We start from the raw sequence: 24850 nt of genomic DNA, 5'->3' as shown, positions 1-24850 counted from the left end.
GATTTTGTTAGTATTTTGATGGGCAACCACAATAACCTTAAGCATACTACCTATGTCAAATACCCTAAACTTCCTGGTGATTCCTGCACTTTCATGTTACTCAAATCCAAAAACTTAAGAGAGGTCATGCTCACAATCCCCATTTCTAGAAGATTTTCTAAAACTCTGTTTTCAGACTCCATCTCCATTGATTTGGTTGAGTACTACTAGCATTTCCCTTCCTACTACTTTTATTACCATGGGATGTCCTCAACACGTATGGCACAGAAGATTTCCCTATTCCTTTGCTAGCATATTGGTGGGCTCCAGTATTGCAGCAATGATGTTGCAACTCCTAGGAATCCCTTCTTTAATTTTATCAACCCGGTAGTTCGTAACAAACTTGTAAGCGACGATGATGTATGCACAAGTACTAGCTCTTACTGCAGGCTATCACTTGATCAGCTGGCATAAGTTTTCTAGGAGCTCAAGCCAACTTCTATGAGTTCTCAGAAGAATCTTTTAATCATGATGGAAGAAAGCTAATCTCAAAAGGGCTTTTCTACTTGCAAAAAGAGGATTAAAGCTGAAAGGAAATGAAAACCTTAGCAAACCCTATTTTTACCCATTAACTCTATTGGTGCAAGAAAAGAGATGAAGGCTGTTGAAATGGATGCCATTGACTCTTGGAAAGGTAAATTGCATGTGACTAAGCTACTTCTAAAGGAAAATATGGAAAAAGCATCTTTTTGTATTTTCGAGTAATTTTGCAAAATTATTATGCATGTGCTTTAACTGTTTGTTTTACTGTGCATAGGTTAACTGGCGGAAGGAAATGGAATGAGCACTTTCAGGAGGTTGGGAAGGTGAGAAGAGGGCCTAAGGGGTCCCTAGCACCCTTCCAGAGAGTTTCACAGTGATCAGTTCTCAAGAAACTGCTCACGTGATCTTCTACAGGAAGTCTGCATGGGTTCTACAGGATGTTCTATAGGATGTTCTACAGGAAGATCCGAAAGAGGATTTTGGAGGGTTGATGGAGGAAAAATGGTGGGAAAGTGGGAATGGAAGTTGGATGAGGATGTGAAGGGGTCTAAGACCTAGTAACTGAAGCTAAGAAGTGAGGAAAGTGGTTGGATTTGGTTCAAGGATGGAGGGAGCAAGGTTGCAAAAAGAATGTAGAAATTAGGGAAAAGTGAGAAAATGTGGCAAATGAAAGGTAAGAATCTGAGTTAGGGGATGGAGCAGGTTGTATTGATGGAGGAAGGGTAGGCAGGGAGGTATCATAGGTGTTCTGCACATTATTTTCCAAAACTAATCAACAAAGACTAAGAAAACCAAAGATCTAGCTATTTTGACCTAATTTGACCTAGAAACCATAAGCATGATGAACAGAAGTTTATTGGCAGAAAATCATGTAAGATAACTATGAAAACTAAGCAAGAACATATCTAAGCATGTAATCACAACTGGTACCAACTTTTGCAACTAAGAATCTAACACTAGCAATTGCATGAAGAAGCAAGAACAATGTTTTTGTGGCAGCAAGGACACCTTGGTCTCAGCTCATGGTCTCAAGGAGGGAGTGGTGAGATCAACGGTTGCTTGATGGCCTTTTTCAAAGATCTTTTCTATTACCAACCTATCAAATCAACCTGAACATGAAAATCTATTTCAATCATCAAAAGCAACCTAAATAACAAAGCAATATGTTAATCTAAGTAACAGAAATTATTCTAGGAATGCAGCAAAGACACGTAAAAGTATACAAAGGAGGTACTGGGCACTTAGGTTGGGCCCAGCCCCAAGAGCTAAAACCTCCTAAGAAAGATTAGAGTTGGTACAAAGCTGGATTCATCTTTATTGATCAAGAAATAATAGTTACATCCCAAAAACTGTTTACAAGAAAAAGCTCGAAAATGTGCTGAAATGCAGAGCTAACCTACTGACTAAAATCGAACTAAAATCTAACTACAATCTGACTAAAAACTGACTAAAAAATGAATAACTCAAATGAGGCCCTAAGCCTTCTTATTTATAAAAATTGAGGACCCCAACAGTCCTCCTAAACTTTAGGGGCTCGGCTGCCAAAACTTGCAGTTAACAACATTCCTACTTGACTTGCTTGGCTGCCCCTTGTGCTCCGAGTTTTTGATGGAGAATTCAAGGTAAGGGCTCATAAATGAAGGGAGCACCTTCCTTCAAATCCTCTCCACAAATTTGGCTGCCAAGTGCTCATTTAAACCTTTGATTTTGTCTCAAAATTGACCAAAAATATGCATAAAGCACACATTAGACATGTTGGCATAATGACTAACCCAATTCACTCTATTAGCATAAATATAATAAAAGCCATGCAATAAACTAATGAGAATGGTGGATTAAGTCGAATTAGGAGGCTGAATTAGCCCATATAATTACCCATTTCTGGGGCTCATCATCACCCCCTACTGAAAGTGTTGCTCATTCTCTGAGCAACTAATCTATCTCTTCATCCTTGATTGCTTTGACTGCCTCTCTCACATCCCAAGCTTCTGAGGTGATGTCCTCTTCTCGGTCATGAAACCCTTCTTTTCTCTCTACTTCCTCCCACTGCCTATGCTCCTCTTCTTCTTTGACCCCTTCCAGTAGTCCTAAAAATAAGGGAGGATTGAACTTTAGGCCGATCCAGTTGGCCTGCATATTTTGCATTGACTTGATCCTTGAGATATAAGGCATATGACTTAGCAGGTTGCCTACATTGTAAGGCTTCTATTACCCAGCTATCCATGCAGGTAAGTTGGGCTTCTTTCTCTTGTACCTGTTGCTTTAGAAACTGTATTTCATCTGTTGCCTGTGAATCCTTCTCCTGTAGCTGTTTTGTTAGTACCTCAACCTCAGCCTGCAGCTTGTCCTCTTCCTGTTGTCCATCAAATGCTTCCTTGCCTGATGGAGGTCCCTCTTACTGCCACTGTTCATACAAAATAGAGGGCCTCTCTTCCTTATAGCGTCCCTGTAGTTGTAGCTACTGTTTCAACAACTCATTCTCTTCCAATAGTTTGGCCCTCTGATTGCTTTCCACATGCCTTACCATGGCCAATTCCTTTCTTGATTCCTTGAGTTTTTCTTCTAGGTGACCTATGTCCACCACACCCTTAGACTTGGAAATCCTCATCCAAGTGTGAGTCCTCACCCTTTCTTTTTCTATTGCAAAGAAGAGTGGTACCGCAAATTTCTGAGGAATTAGCTTCCTGGCTTCTAACAGGTTGTAGTATGAGCCCAAGCTAGGCTGAGGGCTTGGTTCCAATATTTTCTCAGCCTTTTCTTCTTCTTGTGATGGTTTGGATGCCTTTTCCTCCAATTTCTCAGTCTCTTTAACTTAGCCAGAGTTTCTTGTAGAACCGTCTCAGCTTCCTTTAGAGCTGTCTTTGAGTCCATCATCCTAATTCTCTCTCTCCAGGTGGAGGTTTTTTGGGCTTCCTCGTTCATAGGTGAAGGATATCTTTGAAGGAGACTCCTCCTTTTGTTTAGCTGTGGTGTCCTCAATGATAATTGGCTCCTTTCACTGTGGCTGGGGTCTGCCCACTTTGATCCGTGTGCTCCTCCTTACCTTAAAGTACATGGAGGTTTGCCTCTTTTGCTTCCCTTTTTGTTTTGGAGGTGTGCTTAAGGCAGCAAGCACAGTTGCTACATCCCTTGCCCATATCTCAGGTGATTTCTCCTCTTGCTGTTATTTTTCCTTGCTCCCTGTAGAAATCCAAGTGTCAACTGTTTCTGTGTGTTGCTGAGATCTCAGGGTGTGTCTTTTCCTTTTGTTTTTGTGTGCCTGCTTTGGTTGTGGCAGCCTTCATTTGGGATTTTTCGGCTTTCTCTGTCCTGCTCTACATCCTCTTTTCCCTTAGTGTTTTTGATGTTGTTTCTTCCTCTATTTTAGGCTCAACAATCTGGCCCATTTCCCCTTTTTCTTTCTGTTCTTTTTGTGCTTGCCCTCTGCTTGAATGTCCTGTGGTCCCTCATCAATGTTCTTCTCAATTTATTCAATTGGCATGGTGTTGAGTTTGTGTTTTAACCAGAAAAGAAAATGCTCAGGTGGGAAAAAACACAGTCAATCCCTGAAATAGAGGATAGTTGAATTCGGTTTTTTCTTAACCTAGGGAAGAGTTTCTCTTATGTTCCTCACAATACCAGATAGCAATAATTCCCTTGTTTTTGTTACCCAAAATTCGACTGTCGATTTATTGAAAGGAGAATGTTGTTTTTGCAGAACTGAGCATAAGAGCACAAATTCTCTTCTCAACACATAGATAGATATGTAAATTCAGGTTTTCATGCACACAGGGTGGCCTCTATTGTAGCATATGTCTTCTTTACAGGATAAATTTAAAGATGATGAGGAGATTTCAGAGTGCAGAGAAAGAACATGGGCAAATACAGTGAAATATGCAGGCAATCTTCCATAGTTTGTTGAATACACAGGTAGACTTTTACTCTCCTTTTTAAATTTAATGTCGTGTTCAATTCACCATTTTGCACCAACAAATCATGCACAGAGAATTCTTCGAGCCTACCTCATTTGGAGCTCCAAATTCAACGAAAATCCCAGGTTTTCCTGCTCCATAAAGCCATTCTGCCTTTCCTGTAGAAGCCTTCCTGTAGACAACTCTCGTTTCCTGTAGAACGAAACTGGGCTTCCTATAAAATGCCGATAAGCGGGAGATTTAAAAACAGGCAGAAATCTCAAAAAATCAGGTAGAAATCTTGTAGAGGACCATTGGTTAGCTGCTCTGGAAGTGGTGGACGTGTACTCTCATTGGGGACGTCATGAAGGCACAGTGAACAAAGAGTGGCGAATGCATGAACTGAGCTGTCTTTTTAACTGCTGGCATGATTCGTGGCAAGGAGATGAGGTGGCCAAGTGTACGTGGCCACATGCAGACTACAGGGCTATTATGCAACTTCATGTTTTCTACCTGTTAATCACTTGACATCATGTGCGCTAGAGTTCAAAACATCTGTCACTACCTACTTTTTTTAAATTTCACGTGAGCTGACTATACACGTACACTGGGTGATCTCCGGATGAGTGCACTCGAACTAGCTTAGGTTGTCGGGTTAACTGGCTAGCTTTCTGGCTTAATCCAACCATTTCATTTGTTCATGAACTTTTGAATCATATAGATGCAAATAGAGGAACTGGTTTAGACACTTACTTGTAAATCGACGCGCTACTTGGTTCTTTTTGCTGCTGCATGCTCATATTCCATTGTTGCATGCCTGGATCCCTTATGCTATATGCTTTTTGTTGTCTAATGTGTGGCTATTTTTCTTGTGTATGTATCCTCTGGCTAGATCTAAGATGTAGAAGTTTGTTTCATCCTTCAGATTTGCACCCTCATGCTGTTGATGCTGAATTTTTTACAGGACATCAACTTGTTTTCTCCATAGCTCCCAAACGATAGGTCGAATTGACTTGAAACTTTTTGAGCATGCTTTTATCATCAGTATGCACCTCCCATAGAAAACTTGTGGTCAATGGATGCACGGATATCGAGAAAAAATGAAAATGGCTGAAGATGACAGAGGTCAATTTCTCGGAAACCATGCACTGGAATTGACTGAAACTGCTTGGGTAGGTTACTATCACCTATATGCATCTCCCCATGAAATAGGTTTTGAAATGGATGCATGGATATGGAGAAAATGCAAAAATGGCTGAAGGTGATGGAGGCTAATTTCTTGGAAACTGTGCACTAGAATTGGCTAAAATTGCCCGGGCATGTTGCCATCATCCATATACAACTCCCCATAAAATAGTTTTTTAAATGGATGCACGGTTTTCAAGTTAGGGAAAAAACAATTTTCTGTTCTACGTATTTTTGTTTCGAAGCATTCTGCAGGTTTTTTGCACAGTAAGAAAAATGAGCTTGAGGTGTGATGTAGGCATGGAAATGATGGAAGAGGGGTTTGAAGATTGTAGGAGGATTTATAAATCATTTATGAAGCTTCCATGTTCGCCAAATTGCTTTTTAAAATCCATTTCTAGCTTTCTGTAGAAACACAGTTTTCAGAAAAGAAGCACAATGAGGTTGAAAAAATGATGGAGAAGGGCGATTGATGGAAATAGGGATGTTCACAGGCCTCATGGATAGATTCTCAACCTTTGGGTCCTCATCTGAGATCGATTTGGCTTGCTTGTAGGCTCTACAGGATCTTCTTGTAGAAGACACAAAACTTCTTCTGTCTTTTTCTTGTGCGATCCTCCTAATCTGCAATGTCCTTCTTGCAACTTGCAATTTATTCACCAGAAATTAGGTTTATTTTTCTTTTTCTCTTTGTTTTTTTTTTTTGAAAACAACTAGGGTGCCTCATGGAGGTTTTCACCCTAATTGCCTGCCCTGGGTGCCTCCAAGGGAGGTTTTCACCCAAGGATCTTATTTTTTTTCATTTCTCTTCTTTCCAACCCATTGACTGCCTCATGGAGGTTTTTAATCAATGAGCCAACCTAAGGTGCCTTCGAGGAGGTTTTCACCTTAGATTTTTATTTTCCTCTTATTTTCATTTTTTCATTTTTTCTTTTTTCTACCCTACCCTACTTGAAAAACAAAATCATTTTCAAGTATAAGAATACTTCCAATGGAGCCATGTGAACATCGATATTAGAGACAAAATGATGTGGAGGCTTGAAATGCATGCTTTGACAGCTATCTGGATTCCAACGACCAAATGATTTGGCTTTGAAGGGATCAAACATAGCTGAGGAAGAGAATATTGCTACAACTTAGTGACCGTTTGGAACCATATCACGATATAGCTCTGATATCCTTGGTCCTTTTGCTGATCTAGATTGTTCTCCATATCTTCTTCTATCATGAACTTCACATCTTCCTCTTTTTGTTGAGTTTTATCTTGGATACATGGAGGATTTGATGGTAACCATGAGGGAGCTCTCTCGATCTCTGATTCTGATGTCTTCTCTTCATCAAGTGTAGCCCATGGTTCTTTGATCTCCTCTTTTGAATCTTCTTTTGCTGGATGTGGTCCTTCAATGCTATCAAGATAATCTCTTTCTTGCAATACTCTTTCGAAGCTATGATGAATATCTTTGAGCTAAAAAGGAGTTGTTTGGACATGTTGTGCCTCAACATTGTAATTGGGTTGAGCTACTCCGATGTGCTGGTTTTGAAATGGTGGTACGAGTAGTTGAGTGGGGTTGTATATTTGAGATGGATGTGGATGGGATTGTGGTTGGGCAGGCATTTGGGGTTGCCTTAGTGGAGCAGGAGGCGATGGTTGTGATTGAGTAGGTGGTGGAGGAAAAGGAGCGGGAGGAGTGTTGTACTGGGGCTTCCACCCCTGATGAGGTGCATTCCACTGAGGCTGTGGCTAAGCATAAGAGTGAAATGAATGAGCAGCTGGTTGAGCATAATATGGATATGTGAAGGACTGAGGAGGAGGTGTAGGGGGACTCCAATAAGGCATGGAAGTGGTTTGATAAGGGTCGTGATAGGTCTGGGATGTCCCTTGCATTCCCTGCTGGTAAGGTATGGGTCCATGTGGCCTCCTTTGGTTCATATATGCAACTTTAAGTTTGGGTGAGGAGGGGCACTGATTCGTAAGATGGTCTTCTTCAGAGACAAAACACACTTCTATAGAGTGCAATGGACATTTGTTCCTAGGATGCTTTCTAGTGCACCTAGGACAAAAGATGGACAAAGCCCTCTCAGCTTCCTCTTGCTTCCTTTGGATCCTCAAGGTATCCAATTGCATAGCAAGAAACTGCCTCATCTCGCTCTTGAAATCTTCCATCTGATTTGCAAATTCATTTTTAGATAATGTGTTGCTCCCAACATTTCTGTTTTCAACCATTTGCTACTGAGGAATGTTTTCTTCTTCTTCTCCCCTAGAGGTTCTTCAAAATATGTCTTGCTGTCCACCTAGGGGTTCTTCTGAATCACAACCATCAAAGAAGAGAGAAGATTGGTTGTGTGAAGCAGTGGGGGTGTTGTGCAAACAATTTTTTTGACTTATCTCTACTCCTACAAGGCATGAAAGGAAATCTTAACCAGTTGATTTTTGTTTTTTTTTTCGTTTTTTTGTTTTTTGTTTTGTTTTTTTGTTTTGTTTTGTTTTGTTTTTTGTTTTTTGTTTTTGTTTTTGTTTTTGTTTTTTGTTTTGTTTTGTTTTGTTTTATTTTATTTATTTTTATTTTTATTTTATTTATTTATTTATCCTGCTTGTACCTTCAAAAATGAAATAGATTGAACTACAACTAATTAAAATGTATCTTGCTGAAATGAAAATGAAGAATTGAAATGAAAGCAGGAAAGGACTAATCTATGTTGCTGAAATGAAATTGCAGGAATGAAATGCTAAGCTACGCTTGCGGAATGGAAATTGCGGAATTGAAATGTTAATCTACGCTTGTGGAATTGAAATGTTAATCTATGAAAGCAGGAAATGTCTAATATACTTTTGTAGAAATGAAATTGCAAAATGGAAAAGAAACAACTACTCTACTCTTGCTGAAATAAACTACTTAGCAGAAGGTTGTAGTAGAAAATAGAAGAAAAGCAGCAATCACAAGTACTCTGACGCTTCCCCGGTAACGGCGCCAAAAATATGGTGGGCTCCAGTATTGTAGCAATGATGCTGCAACTCCTGGGACTCCCTTCTTTAATTTTATCAACTCGGTAGTTCGTAACAAACTTGGAAGCGATAGTGTTGTATGCACAAGTACTAGCTCTTACTGCAGGCTGTCACTTGATCAGCTGGCACAAGTTCGCTAGGAGTTCAAGCCAACGTCAATGAGTTCTCAGAAGAATCTTTTAATCGTGATGGAAGAAAGCTAATCTAAAAAGGGCTATTCTACTTGCAGAAAGAGGATGAAAGCTGAAAGGAAACACAAACCCTAGCAAACACTAGTTTTACCCATTAACCCTACTGGTGCAAGAAAAGATATGAAGGCTGTTGAAATGGATGCCATTAACTCTTGGAAAGGTAAAATGCATGTGACTAAGCTACTTCTGAAGGAAAATATGGAAAAGCATCTTTTTGTATTTTTGAGTAATTTTGCAAAATTATTATGCATGTGCTTTAACTGTTTGTTTTACTGTGCAGAGGTTAACTGGCGGAAGGAAATGGAATGGGCACTTGTAGGAGGTTGGGAAGGTGAGAAGAGGGCCTAAGGGGTCCTTAGCACCCTTCCAGAGAGTTTCACAGCGATCAGATCTCGAGAAACTACTCACGTGATCTTCTACAGGAACTCTGCAGGGGTTCTACATGATGTTCTACAGGAAGATCTCAAAGAGGATTTTGGAGGGTTGATGGAGGAAAAATGGTGGGAAAGTGGGAATGGAGGTTGGATGAGGATGTGAAAGGGTTTGGGACCTAGTAAATGAAGCTAAGAAGTGAGGAAAGTGGTTGGATTTGGTTTAAGGATGGAGGGAGCAAGGTTGCACAAAGAATGTAGAAATTAGGGCAAAGTGAGAAAATGTGGCAAATGAAAGGCAAGCATCTAAGTTAGAGGATGGAGCAAGTTGTAATGATGGAGGAAGGGTAGGCAGGGAGGTATCATAGGTGTTCTGCACATTATTTTCCAAAACTAATCAACAAAGACTAAGAAAACCAAAGATTTAGCTATTTTAACCTAATTTGACATACAAACCATAAACATGATGAACAAAAGTTTATTGGTAGAAAATCATGTAAGATAACTATGAAAACTAAGCAAGAACGGATCTAAGCATGTAATCACAACTAGTACCAACTTTTGCAACTAAGAATCTAACACTAGAAATTGCATGAAGAAGCAAGAACAATGTTTTTGTGGCAGCAAGGACACCTTGGTCTCAGCTCATGGTCCCGAGGAGGGAGAGGTGAGATCAAGGGTTTCTTGATGGAATTTTTCAAAGATATTTTCTATTACCAACCTATCAAATCAACCTGAACATGAAAAGCTATTTCAATCATCAAAAGCAACCTAAATAACAAAGCAATATGTTAATCTAAGTAACAGAAATTATTCTAGGAATGCAGCAAAGACACATAAAAGTACACAAAGGAGGTACTGGGCACTTGGGTTGGGCCCAACCCCAAGAGCTACAGCCTCCTAAGAAAGATTAGAGCTGGTGCAAATCTAGATTCATCTTTATTGATCAAGAAATAATAGTTACATCCCAAAAACTGTCTACAAGAAAAAGCTCGAAAATGTACTAAAATGCAGAGCTAACCTACTGACTAAAATGGAACTAACATCTGACTACAATCTGACTAAAAAATGACTAACTCGAATGAGGCCCTAAGCCTTCTTATTTATACAAATTGAGGACCCCAACAGTCCTCCTAAACTTTAGGGGCTCGGCTGCCAAAACTTGTAGTTAACATCAGCCATACTTGACTTGCTTGGCTGCCCCTTGTGCTCTGAGTTTTTGATGGAGAATTTGAGATAAGGGCTCATAAATGAAGGGGACACCTTCCTACAAATCCTCTCCACAAATTTGGCTGCCAAGTGCTCATTTAAACCTTTGATTTTGTCTCAAAATTGACCAAAAATCTGCATAAAGCACACATTAGACTTGTTGGCATAATGACTAACCCAATTCTCTCTATTAGCATAAATATAATCAAAACCATGCAATAAACTAATGAGAATGGTGGATTAAGTTGAATTAGGAGGTTGAATGAGCCCATATAATTACCCATTTATGGGGCTCATCACATATTTTTGTCATTATTTGAAAAAGCATGTTGAGAAAACAAATTCTAGCTCTTATGTTCATTCAAGTCCCTAGTTTTTATTGTGTACTCATCTAAATCAGGAATCACATCTTCTAGTGGTTTTAATTGAGAATCATCTGTCACAGAGCTCATAGATTCATTACAAGTGGTTTTCTTATTTCTTTTGAACAATATCCCCTTACTGGTTCCAAGGCCCTCATAATAGACCCCGCTAGGCATATTGGTAAATGTCTTGTGAACTGATTCACTGCCTCCAACTTTTCCCTTAGAAATGTCCTCTAATATCACTTGCTATTTTTGGCTTGGTGAGAAAAATTCCAATGGCTCAACATGCCCTAAATAAGTAACCCCAGATACTTTCACAAATCCATCAACAACACCACGTAAATATGAGAAGAATCCACAGTCCCTAATATGTCAAAAAGCTTAGCCCATGGGTAGCAAAAATAATTTGTAATATAAGAAGAAGCGATAAGGGTTCTCATGGATATATTATTTTTTAAACTATTTCGATAACCATGACCTGCAAGGAATCCAATGCCATCCTTTTGTAAACTTAAGTTTGTCCTAGAATTGGGATGGTCTCCACTTTTCAGTGGAAGATTTTTTTGAATCACGATTAGTAGCTAGACGATTGTTTGAAAAACAAGGTTTATTATCACGACCACCATCACCCTTGTCCATCTCATTTTGTTTCTCTCGATGTGCTTCATTTTCATTGTTTTCAAGTCTCTAAGTTTTGGACCATCTCTTGTCACAATGTGCCTCATTAGTTGGATCACACCTAGTAGTATCTTTCCCATGCTCTGATGAATTCAGATGCTTATTGTTTGCTACTCCTCTTAGTGAAGTATTCTATGATCTACAATAAATGTTTTAGGTGTCAATTTCTCTTTCCCCTTCTTTTCTACAATCTCTTATCGTAACTACAGTAATTCCTCCACACCAACCACCATAATTTTTTGGAGGAGTAATTCTCCTTCAATATTTCTTGTCAAGGGACCCCTCTTCTCTCCATTGATTTTTGAGATTGGTGTCAATGCTTTCGCTCTTGCTAAAACTCTTTGGAGTCTATGGTTCCTAGAATTTAATGGTACAAAATACCTGTAAGGACATGGCTGCATGAAATTATTCAGCAAGAGGTTAATACTTGCACAAATAATCAGAGAACCCTTCACCCTATCCTTGTTGTCCTTAATTTCGTATTAGTTTTTCTTCTCAGAACTAAAGTAAAAGAGGTCTAGGAGTCACCCTACTCAATGTCTAAGATTTACTTTGATCTAGAATATGGCTATTTCTCCCTTCATGTTAGGTCTCTATAATACTAGTGTAGCCCCCTTATTGTTATTGTTAGTGTAGCCCCCATATTGTTATTGTTTTTCCCCATAGAATTACACTATTGTTATTGTTTTGCCCTTACATTATTATTGTTATGTAGGCTCTGATTATATTGTCAACCCTTAGACTCCTATATATATAAAGGAGGTATTTTCATTTGTATCATCCAAGATATATTCATTTATGTGATGTAAAGGATGTTTCCCCCTCGAAGAGGCTAATTCTCAAGTTGTTGATCTATCTTTTCTTATGTTTTGTGATCTAGTCGCATAACATTTGTTATCAGAGCTTTGGATTCTAGGGTTTCACTACTTCAAACGAGTCATCTTGGTATTTTCATTATAAAAAATTTCTACGAGGCTTCAAAAGTTTAAATTTCTATCACGTGGAGCCGAAATCTTTGTGAACTTTTTGCAAAAAATTCAGATATTTATTCGCTATGTTTTTTGCGATATGGTCTGAAGAAGTTAGGGTTTTTGCAAGCTCCAGAATTAAATCACAAATGGGTGACCTAGGGAAAATCATCATAAATTTCTCTTCAAGAATTGGATTTGAATTTTGTAAAAATTTACTAAAATTGCATGGACTTCAGTTTTTTTCTTATCGTTTTTAGGGTCAAAGGTTGAAACAGTGACATGTGGCATTCTGTACAAGTTAGCTCTACTGAAGTAGTCTATAATCAAGTCATCATGGGAGATTGCGCATAACATTTGCTTGAAGAATCCAATCTCGGTCTGACTTTTGGAATTGGAAAGAAGGCTCAGAGGGCTACTGTAGGATGAAATTTCAGCCTTGGCGATCTGAAATTACAGAGATACAACCATTTCAATATCGATCTGCTAAAAGGCAAGAAAAATGTTTATATTTTTTAAAAAATTTCATAACTTTTGTTTGAAAAATCAGTTTGAAGTAATTCAAAGGGAATAGTGAAGCATAGATATCATTGTTTGATTTCAAAATGCCTCAAAAAAAATAAAATTTTGACACACCTAGTAAGAAACCTGAAATTTCTACTATGAGACATGAAGAAGAGGAAGAAATGTAGCATGATATATCAAAATTACAAGACCAAGTGCAATAAATTTCGCTCTCAGAAAGAGTAACCAAAAATGAACTAGAATCTAAGATGGACGGTTTACAAGCCAAAATAAAAGGAAACATGGAAGGCTTGAAGGATGGTTTAAAAACATATATGGGAGTTTTTAAAGTAGACATGGACACAATGAATGTCAAATTGGAAGGGTTGAAAAAGTTTCTACAAGAAAGGCTTCCTAGTTGTGACAAGGTAATCCATGAAAATCATTATAAGGAAAAAGGGAATATGAATTATGATTTTAAAGACTCCAATGGTCGGTTTAAGACCCACCACATTCGAAATATCGACATGAGGAAGTTTGATAGCAAGGATCCAGTAACATGGATACTACAAATGGAGAAATGATTTTATCTACATGATGTGTCACACACACAAAAGGTACACATTACATCTTTATATTTAGAAAAAATCAGTTTATTTGGTATCGATGACTTTGTTCTTGTAAGTAAATTGCCACTTGGACATTTTTTGTGGAATAATTGGTAGCACATTATGATGATACAAAGAGAAATACCTTATTTAGCCAATTGATTAGTATAAAACAAAAGGGTTCAATGGCAGAGCACATTAAGGAGGTCCAATGATTGAATATCAAGATAAATGATATTTCATAGTAGCAGAGGATCGATGTATTCATTGGGACTTTAAAGGATAACATCCAACATGAGGTTCACCTTTGGGAACCTGATTCATTGTTGAAGGCATTCAAGGTGTTAAGAAAAGTTGAAAGAAAAATTATGGAAACAAGGAATTCTAATGTTCACAACTATCAATATGGAAGTGTTGTTTCTCCTAGCCTCCCACAACCTACAAGGTTGGCACCACAACAACTGGAGGAAAAATTAGCAAAAGGGATTTGTTACAATTGTGATATTAAATACACTAAGGGTCATAAGTGTGCTGAGAAAAAATTATTTTACATATATTGTAAAGTGGAGGAAGAGAAGGAACAATACATCAAACAAAGAGGATCTACACTAGGAACCAACCCCGAAGAAAGAAGAATTGAATTTGACCATATCTTGTAATGCATTAGCAGGAATTACGACTCCTCAAACTCTCAAGTTAGAAGGATATATCAAGAAAAAAAAGGTAATAGTGGTGATCGTAAGGTAACCAAGGAAGATAATAATCTCCAACAGCATGAAAAATATTTTGAAGAAAGAAAAACAAGGCATAATTGCACAATTATGCTCACTAGATGTTCAAACATCAAAATCGTCCATTTCTCCAGATCTCAAAAGAATGTTGGACAATCATTCAAAGGAATTGGAGACTCCCAAAGGCCTCCCACCTATTCATGATCATGATCATGTTATTTCCTTGATTCGACGAAACATTCCTCCAAACATCAGGCCTTACAAATATCCTTATGCCCAAAAGAGTGAAATTGAACATATGGTTGCAGAAAGTCTAGAGGTCGGTATCATTCAACCTAGCCAAAGTTATTTCTCTGCTCCAGTAGTACTGGTGCATAAGAAGGATGGATCATGGCATATGTGTCTGGATTATAGGGAGATCAACAAGCTCATTATTAAGGATAAATTAATCATTCATGTCATTAATGAAGTGTTGGATGAATTACATGGAACAATTTACTTCACCATGCTATATTTTCATTCAGGATATCATCAAATTAGAATGAAGACTGAAGACAATTCGAAAACAACATTCAAAACTCATGAAGGTCAATATGAATTTTTGGTCATGCCTTCTAGCCTTACTAATGCACCTTCCACACTTCAAGGTTTGATTAATTCCATTTTCAAACCCTTCCTTTGAAAATTTTTGTTAGTATTTTTTGATGATATATTAATCTAAAACAAATCTTGGAAGGATCATGTTCAACATGTTGACAGGGTGCTCAAACTATTGGATGAGAAGTAATTATATGAAAAAACATCCAAATGTTTCTTTGGAGTATAGGAAGTGAAATACTTGGGTCATATTGTATCTCATGAGGGTGTTAAGGTAGACCCTAACAAAATTAAATCCATTAAGGAATGGAAAATCCCCCCAACCCTAAATCATCTTTGAGGATTTTTGAGGTTGACAATGTATTATCGCAAGCTTGTTAAGAATTATGGGAGAATAGTAGTGTCTCTAACCACATTACTAAAGAAAGATGCATTTTCTTGGACTGTAGAAGAAACTAAGGCATTTGAACATCTTAAAGAGGGAATGTTCCAAGCACTAGTCTTAGTTACACCAAACTTCACAAAAACCTTTATTGTGGAATGTGATGCCCCAGGAAATGGAATTTGTGTTGTTTTAATGCAAGAAGGAAGACCCATTTATTTTGAAAGTCATCTAATCAAGGGAAAGTATTTACACAAACCTGTTTATGAGAAGGAAATTTTGGCAATACTACATGCACTAAATCAATGATGACCTTACCTAATGCGAAGACACTTCAATGTAAAAATAGATCATGATGGTCTTAAATACTTTTGGAACAAAGATTATCTTTAGAAGAGCAAAATAATGGGTCACAAATATGTTGGGTTATGACTTTGAAATCATCTACAAAAATGGAATCAAAATGTTGTTGGAGATGCACTGTCAAGAAAGGATGAGGATGTGGAAGCACTGCTATGTGCCATTTCTATTACCCAACCTGATTGGATAATTGAAGCAAGGAATGAATGGAAGAATGATGAGGAGGTGTTGACACTCATTCAAAATTTGCAGCAATATCCCAATACATTTGATATATTTATCTAAAAAAATGATTCATTATGGTACAAATATCATTTATGTCTATGTAAGAATTCTCAACTCAAACAAAATATTCTTTTGAAATTGCACGCCTCCCCCTTAGGAGGGCACTTAGGATTTTTAAAAACTTACCACAACTTCAAGAAGGATTTTTTTTTGGGATGGCCCTAAATCTAATATTCAGAAGTTTGTGGAAGAATGTTTGGTTTTCCAAAAAGATAAAGTTGAGACAATTAATACTTTGGGTCTATTACGACCTTTAGCAATTCCAAGTCAGCATTGGGAGGAGCTCTTAATGGATTTTATCACAAGTTTACCCAAGTCCGAAGGAAAGAGTGTCATCATGGTGGTAGCTGATAAAATTACCAAGGATGCGCACTTTTGTGCATTATATAGAAAAGTTCGTACTACATTTATGGAAACAATTCAAAATAGAAATGGAAATAGAAATATAATTGAAAGTGACAGAGATCCCATTTTCACTGGAAATTTTTGTACATACTTATTTTCTTGTATTGGTACTCAATTAGGTCATAGACCATCTTATCATCCTCAATATGATGGGAAAACTGAGATATTGAACACATTTTTGGAAGGATATCTTTGTTTCTTTGTATCTAATAAACAAACATAATGGATCAAGTGGTTACCTCTAGTTGAATGGTGGTATAACACGTTCTTCCATACTGCATAAAAAATGATCCCATTTATGGCACTTTATGGTTATCATCCATTATCCAACACATCATCTTTAAGAGATAATACTAAGGTTCAAGCAGTGGGAGATGACATCAAGCATCAACAACAATTTATCCCACTCTTAAAGGATAACTTCACTCTCACACAAAATCAAATGAAACAACAAATGAATCAGCATCGCAATGAAATAAGTTTTGATGTAGGCGACTAGGTGTTTTTATGGCTACAACCATACAAACAAATGTCCGTCAAGCAAGCTAAGAAGGATAATAAATGATCACCCTAGTACCATGGTCCTTACAAGGTAATGTAAAAGATTGTTTCTATGGCATACAAATTGGAGATGCATGCATCTTCTCAAGTACACCTAGTTTCCCATTTTTCATGCTTAAAGAAGGTTATCGGTGACAAGCTCCTAGTTCAAACAATATTTCCAGAATTTGATGAAGAAGGAAAAATCATATTAGAGCCTGAAGAAGTCATAGAAACAAGAATCTGACAGCTACGGAATCGATCAAGTTCAGAGTATCGCATTAAGTGGAAGAAATAATGTAGCCTCCTTATTTTTATTGTTAATGTATCCCCCATATTATTATTGTTGTGCCTCATAGAATTCCACTATTTTTATTATTGTGCCCTTACATTATTATTGTTATATAGACTTTGATTATATTGTTACCCCTTAGACTCCTATATATAGAAAGGAGGTCTTATCATTTGTATCATCCAAGAATTCTTCATTTATGTGATGTAAAGGATGTTTCCCCCTTGAAGAGGCTAATTCTCAAGTCATTGATCTATATTTTCTGATGTTTTATGATCTAGTTGCATAACACTTCATCATGGTTCCCATTGTTACCACTTGGCTCTCCTGAACCATTTTTTTCGACATTATTTTGGTTCCCTTGATTACTTTCTATAAGTAGGGTGATAAGTTGAACCAATAGTTGTTTCCCCCTTGCAAAGGTTATTTATAATATTCATAGTATTTCCCCCTGGTTGTTTGTTCTTGACCTCAAAATACATAAATATAGCATGCACTCACATGTTGGTAGGAAAACCCTTGCTTTGATACCATTGTAATGTCCCTTACTAAAATATACTAACAAAACTTGCAATTCCTTGACTTTTATCTTTCAGGAATTATATCAAACACTTTGAATTAAAAATCTCTTTTGTGCTAAATAAATAACCTAGCCAAAATATCACAACAAACAATTTTATCCAAAATAACATATATTTTTATTAATTCGATGGTAAAATACCATAGTACATGTAAAACCATTCTAGCACACTAGCAAGACAACCAATATTTCACAAACAAATTTTACAACAACAAACTTAGCCAAATGATTTCTGGGAACCTTACATGATGTAGCTGGAAAAATAGATGGAGATGACAATATTGAAATATCCCTTACAAACCATTGTAGATGACTTTGTCGGAATAAAATCATTGAGCTTATTCGACCTTCCCTTGAGATTCAATGGCCAAACAAAGATTAACACAATCTTTTGAGTGAAATGTGTTGGAATTGGATAGTAAAATCAAATTGAAACAACCCACACAAAACCATCATATTTCGTTGATATAATGATAAACACGACCTCCCTTTTCTTCCACAAATTGTTGGTGGCTAAATTGACCCCCAAAAACCCTAAAACTATTTATGAATACTGAAACACCCTTCCTAAAGAGCCACGACATGTAATAGAGATGTATGCCCCCCCTTTTTACCATGTACGGTAGAAAAATATTGGTAAAGAACCTCCTTTTTTAGCTCCCACGATTTATTGGATGCCTACCTTTTTCTAAAAAGATGAATCTCCTTCTTCAGTATTGAATTCCTATGAAGAATCTTAGTGATTCTTCCCTCTAATTAGCTAGGGTGTATTTTTTTCACTACCTAAATTAGTTATCTCAATGTTTTCACCCCTTACACTCAAAAGCTACAAGAGATACCAAATCAACTAGAGGAAAAAGACTAGGGATTCCCAAAGAGAGCTCCAATATCTCTTTTATCATCAAAATACCATGGGTCTATACCATGGGTCATCAAAATACCATCGAAGTCTCTTTTATAGCTTTCACCCGTCTAACATTTAAATAATTAAATTAATTGATCCCCTTTTATTGACTATAGCCTATGAGAATCAAATATGCTACTGAATCATTCTCCAGAAGTGGTCATTCAGAAAGGGACATCACAATGCATGGAGTCACATGTGCATTTAATATGTAAAAGTATATGTAGCAAGACTAGCCTAATAATAAAAGGATCACATGTGCAATGTGTGAATAGGTATATATAGAGATCTTGTAATTATTATGGAGGACACGTGATTTGGGATGTATGAATGTACTGGGGTATTTTGAGGAGTTTCTCCTATTATTTAAGGATTTATTGTGTAACTTATATCTCTTGTCTACTTTGGGGTTATTTTTTGAATTCACATTGGTGTACAAAGTGTGTACTTCTAGCTTTGTATGTATTTGGTGTAACAACCTTGGTGAAAACTCCATGTAATAAAATTTAATAAAGGAAAAAATAATAACCATGTTGATGGAACACATATTCCAAGATGAATGTTGGGAAATACATCCTATTTTGGGTGTTCATTTGTTTATTATGGCTAAGGAAACTGGAAAAGGCAATGGCTAAGGCTTTGGAAAGGAAAAATGGCATTTTTGGCACATTTATTTATGAAAATAATGGAAATTAGGAGAAAATGGAGGTGAAAGGTAATAGGTTTCATGTGAAGAGGAAAATGAAGAAAATAGAGGCCTAATTGATAAAAAGGCTTCTGAGAATTAGTTGGTACCTTTTGTTAGTTTAGTTTTGGAGCTCTCTCATTATTCTCTCTCTCTCTCACTCTCGGACACTTAGAGTTTTCATGGATCACTTTGGCATTGAATCAAGAAAAGGCAAAGAAGGCAAGAGGAAGGAAGAAGAAAGCAAGGAAGAGCAGGATCAAGTAGCTACAACAAGATTCTTTGCAGGTATCGATTTGCATGTGTGTTTTCCTTGCTAGATTTGGCATGCATGGTATTGCATGTGGTTATTTTGTTGTTATGGCATGGATTTTTCTAGGTGTGACAGTGTTTTCAGCCTAGCCTTTCCATTTTTGGATAGCCATGGTGTGATGGGGTTCTCATGTTTTGGTTGAGCTGGATTGTCAGATGGATTCGAAGCTGAGTGAGGTGGATCTCTGAATGATAGAACACATGGACTAGCAACCCCTAAACCAAAATGTGGGTTGCGGTAAAGCCACATTTTTTGTTGCCTTGATGGTCTTAGGAATCCTTGACCAGTAAATGGCAGGATATAAGGTAAATCCTAGAGGTGGGTTCTCTCCACAAGGCCTATTAATCCCTGGACGGGATATGTGGTAAATAATAGAGGGTGGGTTTAAGTTTAGGGCCTAGTGATCTAGAGTGGATTGTGGTAAAGCCTAAGAGACTAGCAGACAGGAAAATTCCTCACGGTGAAGGTGGAGAAATCAGTGGCATCCATGCTTGTTTGACCTAGTGATTTGGTGGAGATCATGGTAAAGCCTATTATTACATGTTTATTATGTTGGCCTAGTGATCCCAGATGGACTATGGTAACACATCATTTCTATGGATTAGAGTAAGGTGGTTTATCCTTGGGATGCCCTAATTGGTTCTTTTGGTTTGAGTCCCACATTCAGGCTTGTAATATGGCATGGGGTGAATGGATGAAGAGATAATTGGCTCAAACATTCTATGGTCGGGTGGAAGGTGGTAGTCCCATCCCGGGTTGGATTTTTCTTTCATTAATAAGAGGTTGTTTCCTTGATATCTTATGTATAGATGTACTGGTTTATAAATGTACGACGATAGTAAGGCCAAAGAATTCTATGAGCTAAAGATGGGATCAATGATAGATGAAGAGTACAAGACCAAGTTTTTGGAGCTATTGAGGTATGTACCGTATCTTAAAGATGATAAGGCTAAAGTTCAAAAATTTGTTAGTGGTTCTCCATTGGCATTTAGAGATCATATTAAGTATGATGAGCCTCAGTCACTTGAGGAAGTTATTGGGAAATTGAAGCATTGCTATGAACAGTCAAATTATAAGAATGAATCATAGTAAGGATGGAAAGGGAAGGATAAAGATAAAGGTAAGGGTAAATGGTAGCCAAAAAGAACAAGGCCTCAAAATGCAGAAGAGAAAGAAATTGTGGCACCACAAAAGAAGTTCAATGCAACTAGACAGGGACATGGATCACAACAACAGCATAGAGGTGATGGTACTAGATAGTTGGAGTGTTGGACATGTGGTAAGGAACAACTTAAGAGAGATTGCCCATAGAATCAGGGTGGCAGACCTCAGATCTATAGTGCATAGGAGGTGTAGATTGTTGGGGATGTTGATAAGAGAAATCCTCGTATCTATGCAACATTGGACAACTGAGAGGAATACCATCATGCATCTATCATTGAGATGGACGGTAAGCTTTGTGATCAATTTGTTTCAATTTTGATTGACCCTAGATCTAATTATAGTTATGTTAGTCCTGACTTTGTGGATAAGTGTGGTTTGAATAAAGAAGTGCATGGAAAATCTTAGTTAGTACAGTTGGCTATAGGTACAAAGAAGTGAATTCATCATTGGGTAAGAGCTTGTGCATTTGATTTGAATGGTATGCCTATCGCAACACATTGGAATGTATTACCACTAGGATCATATAGTATGTTATTGGGCATGGATTGGTTGTACCTTCATAGGACCAAGGTGGATTGTTATGACAAATCCATTGAGTGCTTGGATGACAATGGGGAACCAAGAGTCTTATAGGGAAATAAGAAAGCCACATCAGTTAGGATGGTGACATCTATGCAGGCCAAGCATAGTCATAGAAGAGGATGTGTGTTAATTGCAGTGTGTATTTCTAGCGATAAAGGTAAGGAAATTGATTATGTAGATGTTTTGAGTGGGTACCCAGTTCTACAATAGTTTCAGGATGTGTTTACCACAGAGATTTCAGAGTTGCCACCTCATAGGGAAGTAGAATTTTCTATTGAGTTAGTGCCAGGGGAAGCTCCAACATCAAAAGCACCTTACATGATGAGCACACCTGAGTTGGTAGAGTTGAAGTTATAGTTGAAGGAAATGTTGGACAAGAGATACATTAGGCCAAGTGTATCACCATGGGGTGCATTGATATTGTTTGTGAAGAAGAAGGATGGTACTCTCATATTGTGCATTGACTACAAGAAGTTGAACAAAGTGACCATCAAGAAAACGTATCCATTGCCAAGATTTGATGACTTATTCGATTAGTTGAAGGGAGCAGCAGTGTTCTCGAAGATTGACTTGAGATATAGATACTGTTAGCGCTTGAAATTTCACCTCAGGCTGAGAAAGGTAAACCTCAAAGGCTACATCAAACCATTTAGCCTCGTAGCTAGCCCTACGGGGCAGGAGAAGGCTCTCTCCGGTCAATCTCGGTAGATCTGCAATGGGATGAGATGACCAACAAGGTTATATTGATATTAGGCTAGTAAACTGATTAGAAAGATTGATTTGGGGTTTTTTAATTAAAAAACGGGGTTTTTCTGGGCTGCATGGACAAAATCACAGTTTGAACAGAGAAATATAATGAACAACACAGATTATCGACTGAGGCAAGGTAGGCAAGAAATTTAGCATCAAATCCAGATTTAAATGGGATGACAAGACTGGTGAGGAGCTGACAAGGGCATAGGAGATGAATCCTTGTCAAACAGAGGAAAACATTAAACATGAACAAACTTATAGGCAGAGCATGGCAGGCATGAATTCTTACCTAAACACTTCATTTGTTCAGTTAGAAATGACCATGTAGTGAAATGGAACATAACAGATTACATATGAAACAAGAGGAAAACTAATGCTAACTTTCATACCATAGGAATCTCAGAAGTCAGAGCTGTGTAATTTCATTAAACTCTCTACCAAAAACTGTACATTGAAAGCTCTGTTCTCCAGCACTCTCAGCACTCAGAAACTCTCCCCCCTAACTAACTAACTCACCAATGAATTTTTTATAATAAATACATGCTGCTCAGGAAAAACCAATCGACCCCAAAACCTCTGCGCTGTTACAATTACAAAAATTAGGAATGGGCGTTTCATCTATGCTAAACATAGAACAGCCTTTCCCAAAATCCTCTGATGGCTTGACATATGGAGCGCTGATCCTTTTGAATCGGGACTGAGGATAAAAGTAGGCGAATTGACCCCGTTTTCTGCTGTGACAGATGTCTTAAAACGCTATGATACAGTTGAGCTCGGGGGCAAAAACAATTCATGTATTAAAAATACGATCTAAAATAAATGGGAAAAGACTGCTCTTTCTGTTTTGAGCTAAGTATTTGTTTAGCCAAGTCATGATGTTGAATGCCTTTTCAGCGTCTTCGTCTTCCTCAAGAGAATCGGGATGATGAGCAAAACCATGGCCTTTACGATGTCACTGCAATGCCATAAATGGTCCCTGTCCAGATTTTATGCCGCATATTTTCCTTAGATGAAACGGACGCCTTAAATATTGCAACAACTGCCACGTTACTAATATCTTTAATTCATATGCAAACGGTTCATCTTCCCTTTGGCAAATTTTGAACTTCGAAAACATATGTCATTTGGCAATGGAATGATGGACTCTATTTTAAAAGGTTCACTCATTGATTTGATTTGAACTTCCAAATGAGGATGAAGTTTGTCAAGGCCGATTCCTTCAACATGACAGGTTATAATGGTTGTTTCTGGTTGGTCAAAGACAACAAAATCCAAATCGTTGATATCTGTAAAGCAAACCTGTATGTCAACCAAACTTGGAGATGCCCGTTCAATTCTTGATTGGCTTCCAGAGTCTTCCTTCACTACAACTTTTATAGAATAGCTTGTGTTGGGTAGAAGGCCCCTAAGTCGATATTTCCCTGAACTGTCTGTTGTTGCTTCTTCATAATAACCTTTTGAGAGTGATCTTACCTCCAAAGAAATGCCTTCCCTGGACTGCCCTGAAAGCGACGTTACAGTTCCCAGAACACTGTAAGCAACGCGATGAGCAACAAATGTCACTTCTTTAACTTCTCCAGATTCTAGTTCTATCGCCGCAATGTATGCCAACGAACCAGAGAGTGATGCGAGCAAGAACCACAAATTTATAGACTCTGAGCATGTGATCTCAGTAATAACCATGAATGCAGTGCCCAATTGTAACAAGCCACTGTAATGAGCTAGATATAGATGTGATCATCAATTCAGATCGCTTCCACGGAGATGGAGCAAGTGAGATACATAAAATATTGCCTCAGAATCATGGTAATGTGCAATCCAAGTTACACAAGCCACAAAAATGCGTCAGAATTATGGTGCGATCCATTTCTTTCGGAAATACGATCCACATAAATAGTGCAAGGGAATACATATGGGCCACATAGAGTGTAACAAAGAGCGAGCCTATGAGAGTATATACGAGCCACAAATTATGAATCTAACCACTGAATTATTTAGACAAAGAGATATGTAACCCACAGAGAAATGTATTCAGATCACTGTAATAGACTGCGAGCTTTAGAACATATCACAGTCAAACAAACATGAGCCTTAGAGAATACCAATTTGATACCCAAAATTTAGTCTAGTTCACCAAAAGAGAGGCTACCAGATCAGAAATTCATCCAATAAAGGTCACATGGATATGCTGCGAAGACTTACAAGGGTATATGAGGCTATGAATATTTGATCAAGATCTGGACCTGCAACATCAATTTTCCAGAAGAATTCTCTTTCCCACGCGCCCCTCTCACACTTGCAAGTTGAAGTCGTTGAGCTGCATGATCTCATTCATTGCCTTCTGTACTGAAGGATCCGGAACTATATCAACCACAAGTATCTGTTGTATGTTATACCCATATGACCCCATTGCTTTTTCAAGCTCTTCTAACACAACTTTGGCAACATCGCCCTTTTGCTCAAATAATTCATCCAAATTCATCTTTGGAACATTTGCTCGAACCACATCAAACACATAAGCTTGAATTTGTTCTTGAGGATTTTGCAGCTCATAAAATGCATCGTCAGCATTCTGTTTCACAACACGATACTGGATGAAGCAAAATAATTGCACAAAGACATTGTCCTGAAATTTATCTGAAACCATATGACGAAGTCGTTGATAGTAAACTGGACCAATGAATATTTCACAAGTAAGCTCTGTACCAAGGGTGCCACTGTAGAGAACCTCTGTGCCATAATAGTTGAAATCATATGAAGATAAAACTTGACCAAATTCATC

The 24850-nt window shown here is 37.8% G+C and overlaps 1 protein-coding gene across 1 annotated transcript; it reads right to left on the bottom strand.

Annotated features, from left to right (window-relative positions):
• Window positions 1-23127: 23127 nt before the first annotated feature.
• On the bottom strand, window positions 23128-23751 carry LOC149142391 (uncharacterized). The gene has a single exon (XM_089451471.1). It carries the CDS (start codon window positions 23749-23751, stop codon window positions 23128-23130), a length of 624 nt encoding a protein of 207 aa, XP_089307597.1.
• Between the last annotated feature and the right edge of the window lie 1099 nt (window positions 23752-24850).

The sequence above is a fragment of the Pinus tabuliformis genome, chromosome X, assembly GCF_031772625.1.
Source record: "Pinus tabuliformis cultivar Carrire ecotype Pingquan chromosome X, CPIR1, whole genome shotgun sequence".
NCBI classification, from domain to species: Eukaryota; Viridiplantae; Streptophyta; class Pinopsida; order Pinales; family Pinaceae; genus Pinus; species Pinus tabuliformis.
The sequence above is the reverse complement of the archived record's forward strand: the minus strand, read 5'-3'. Positions and strand labels throughout refer to the sequence as shown.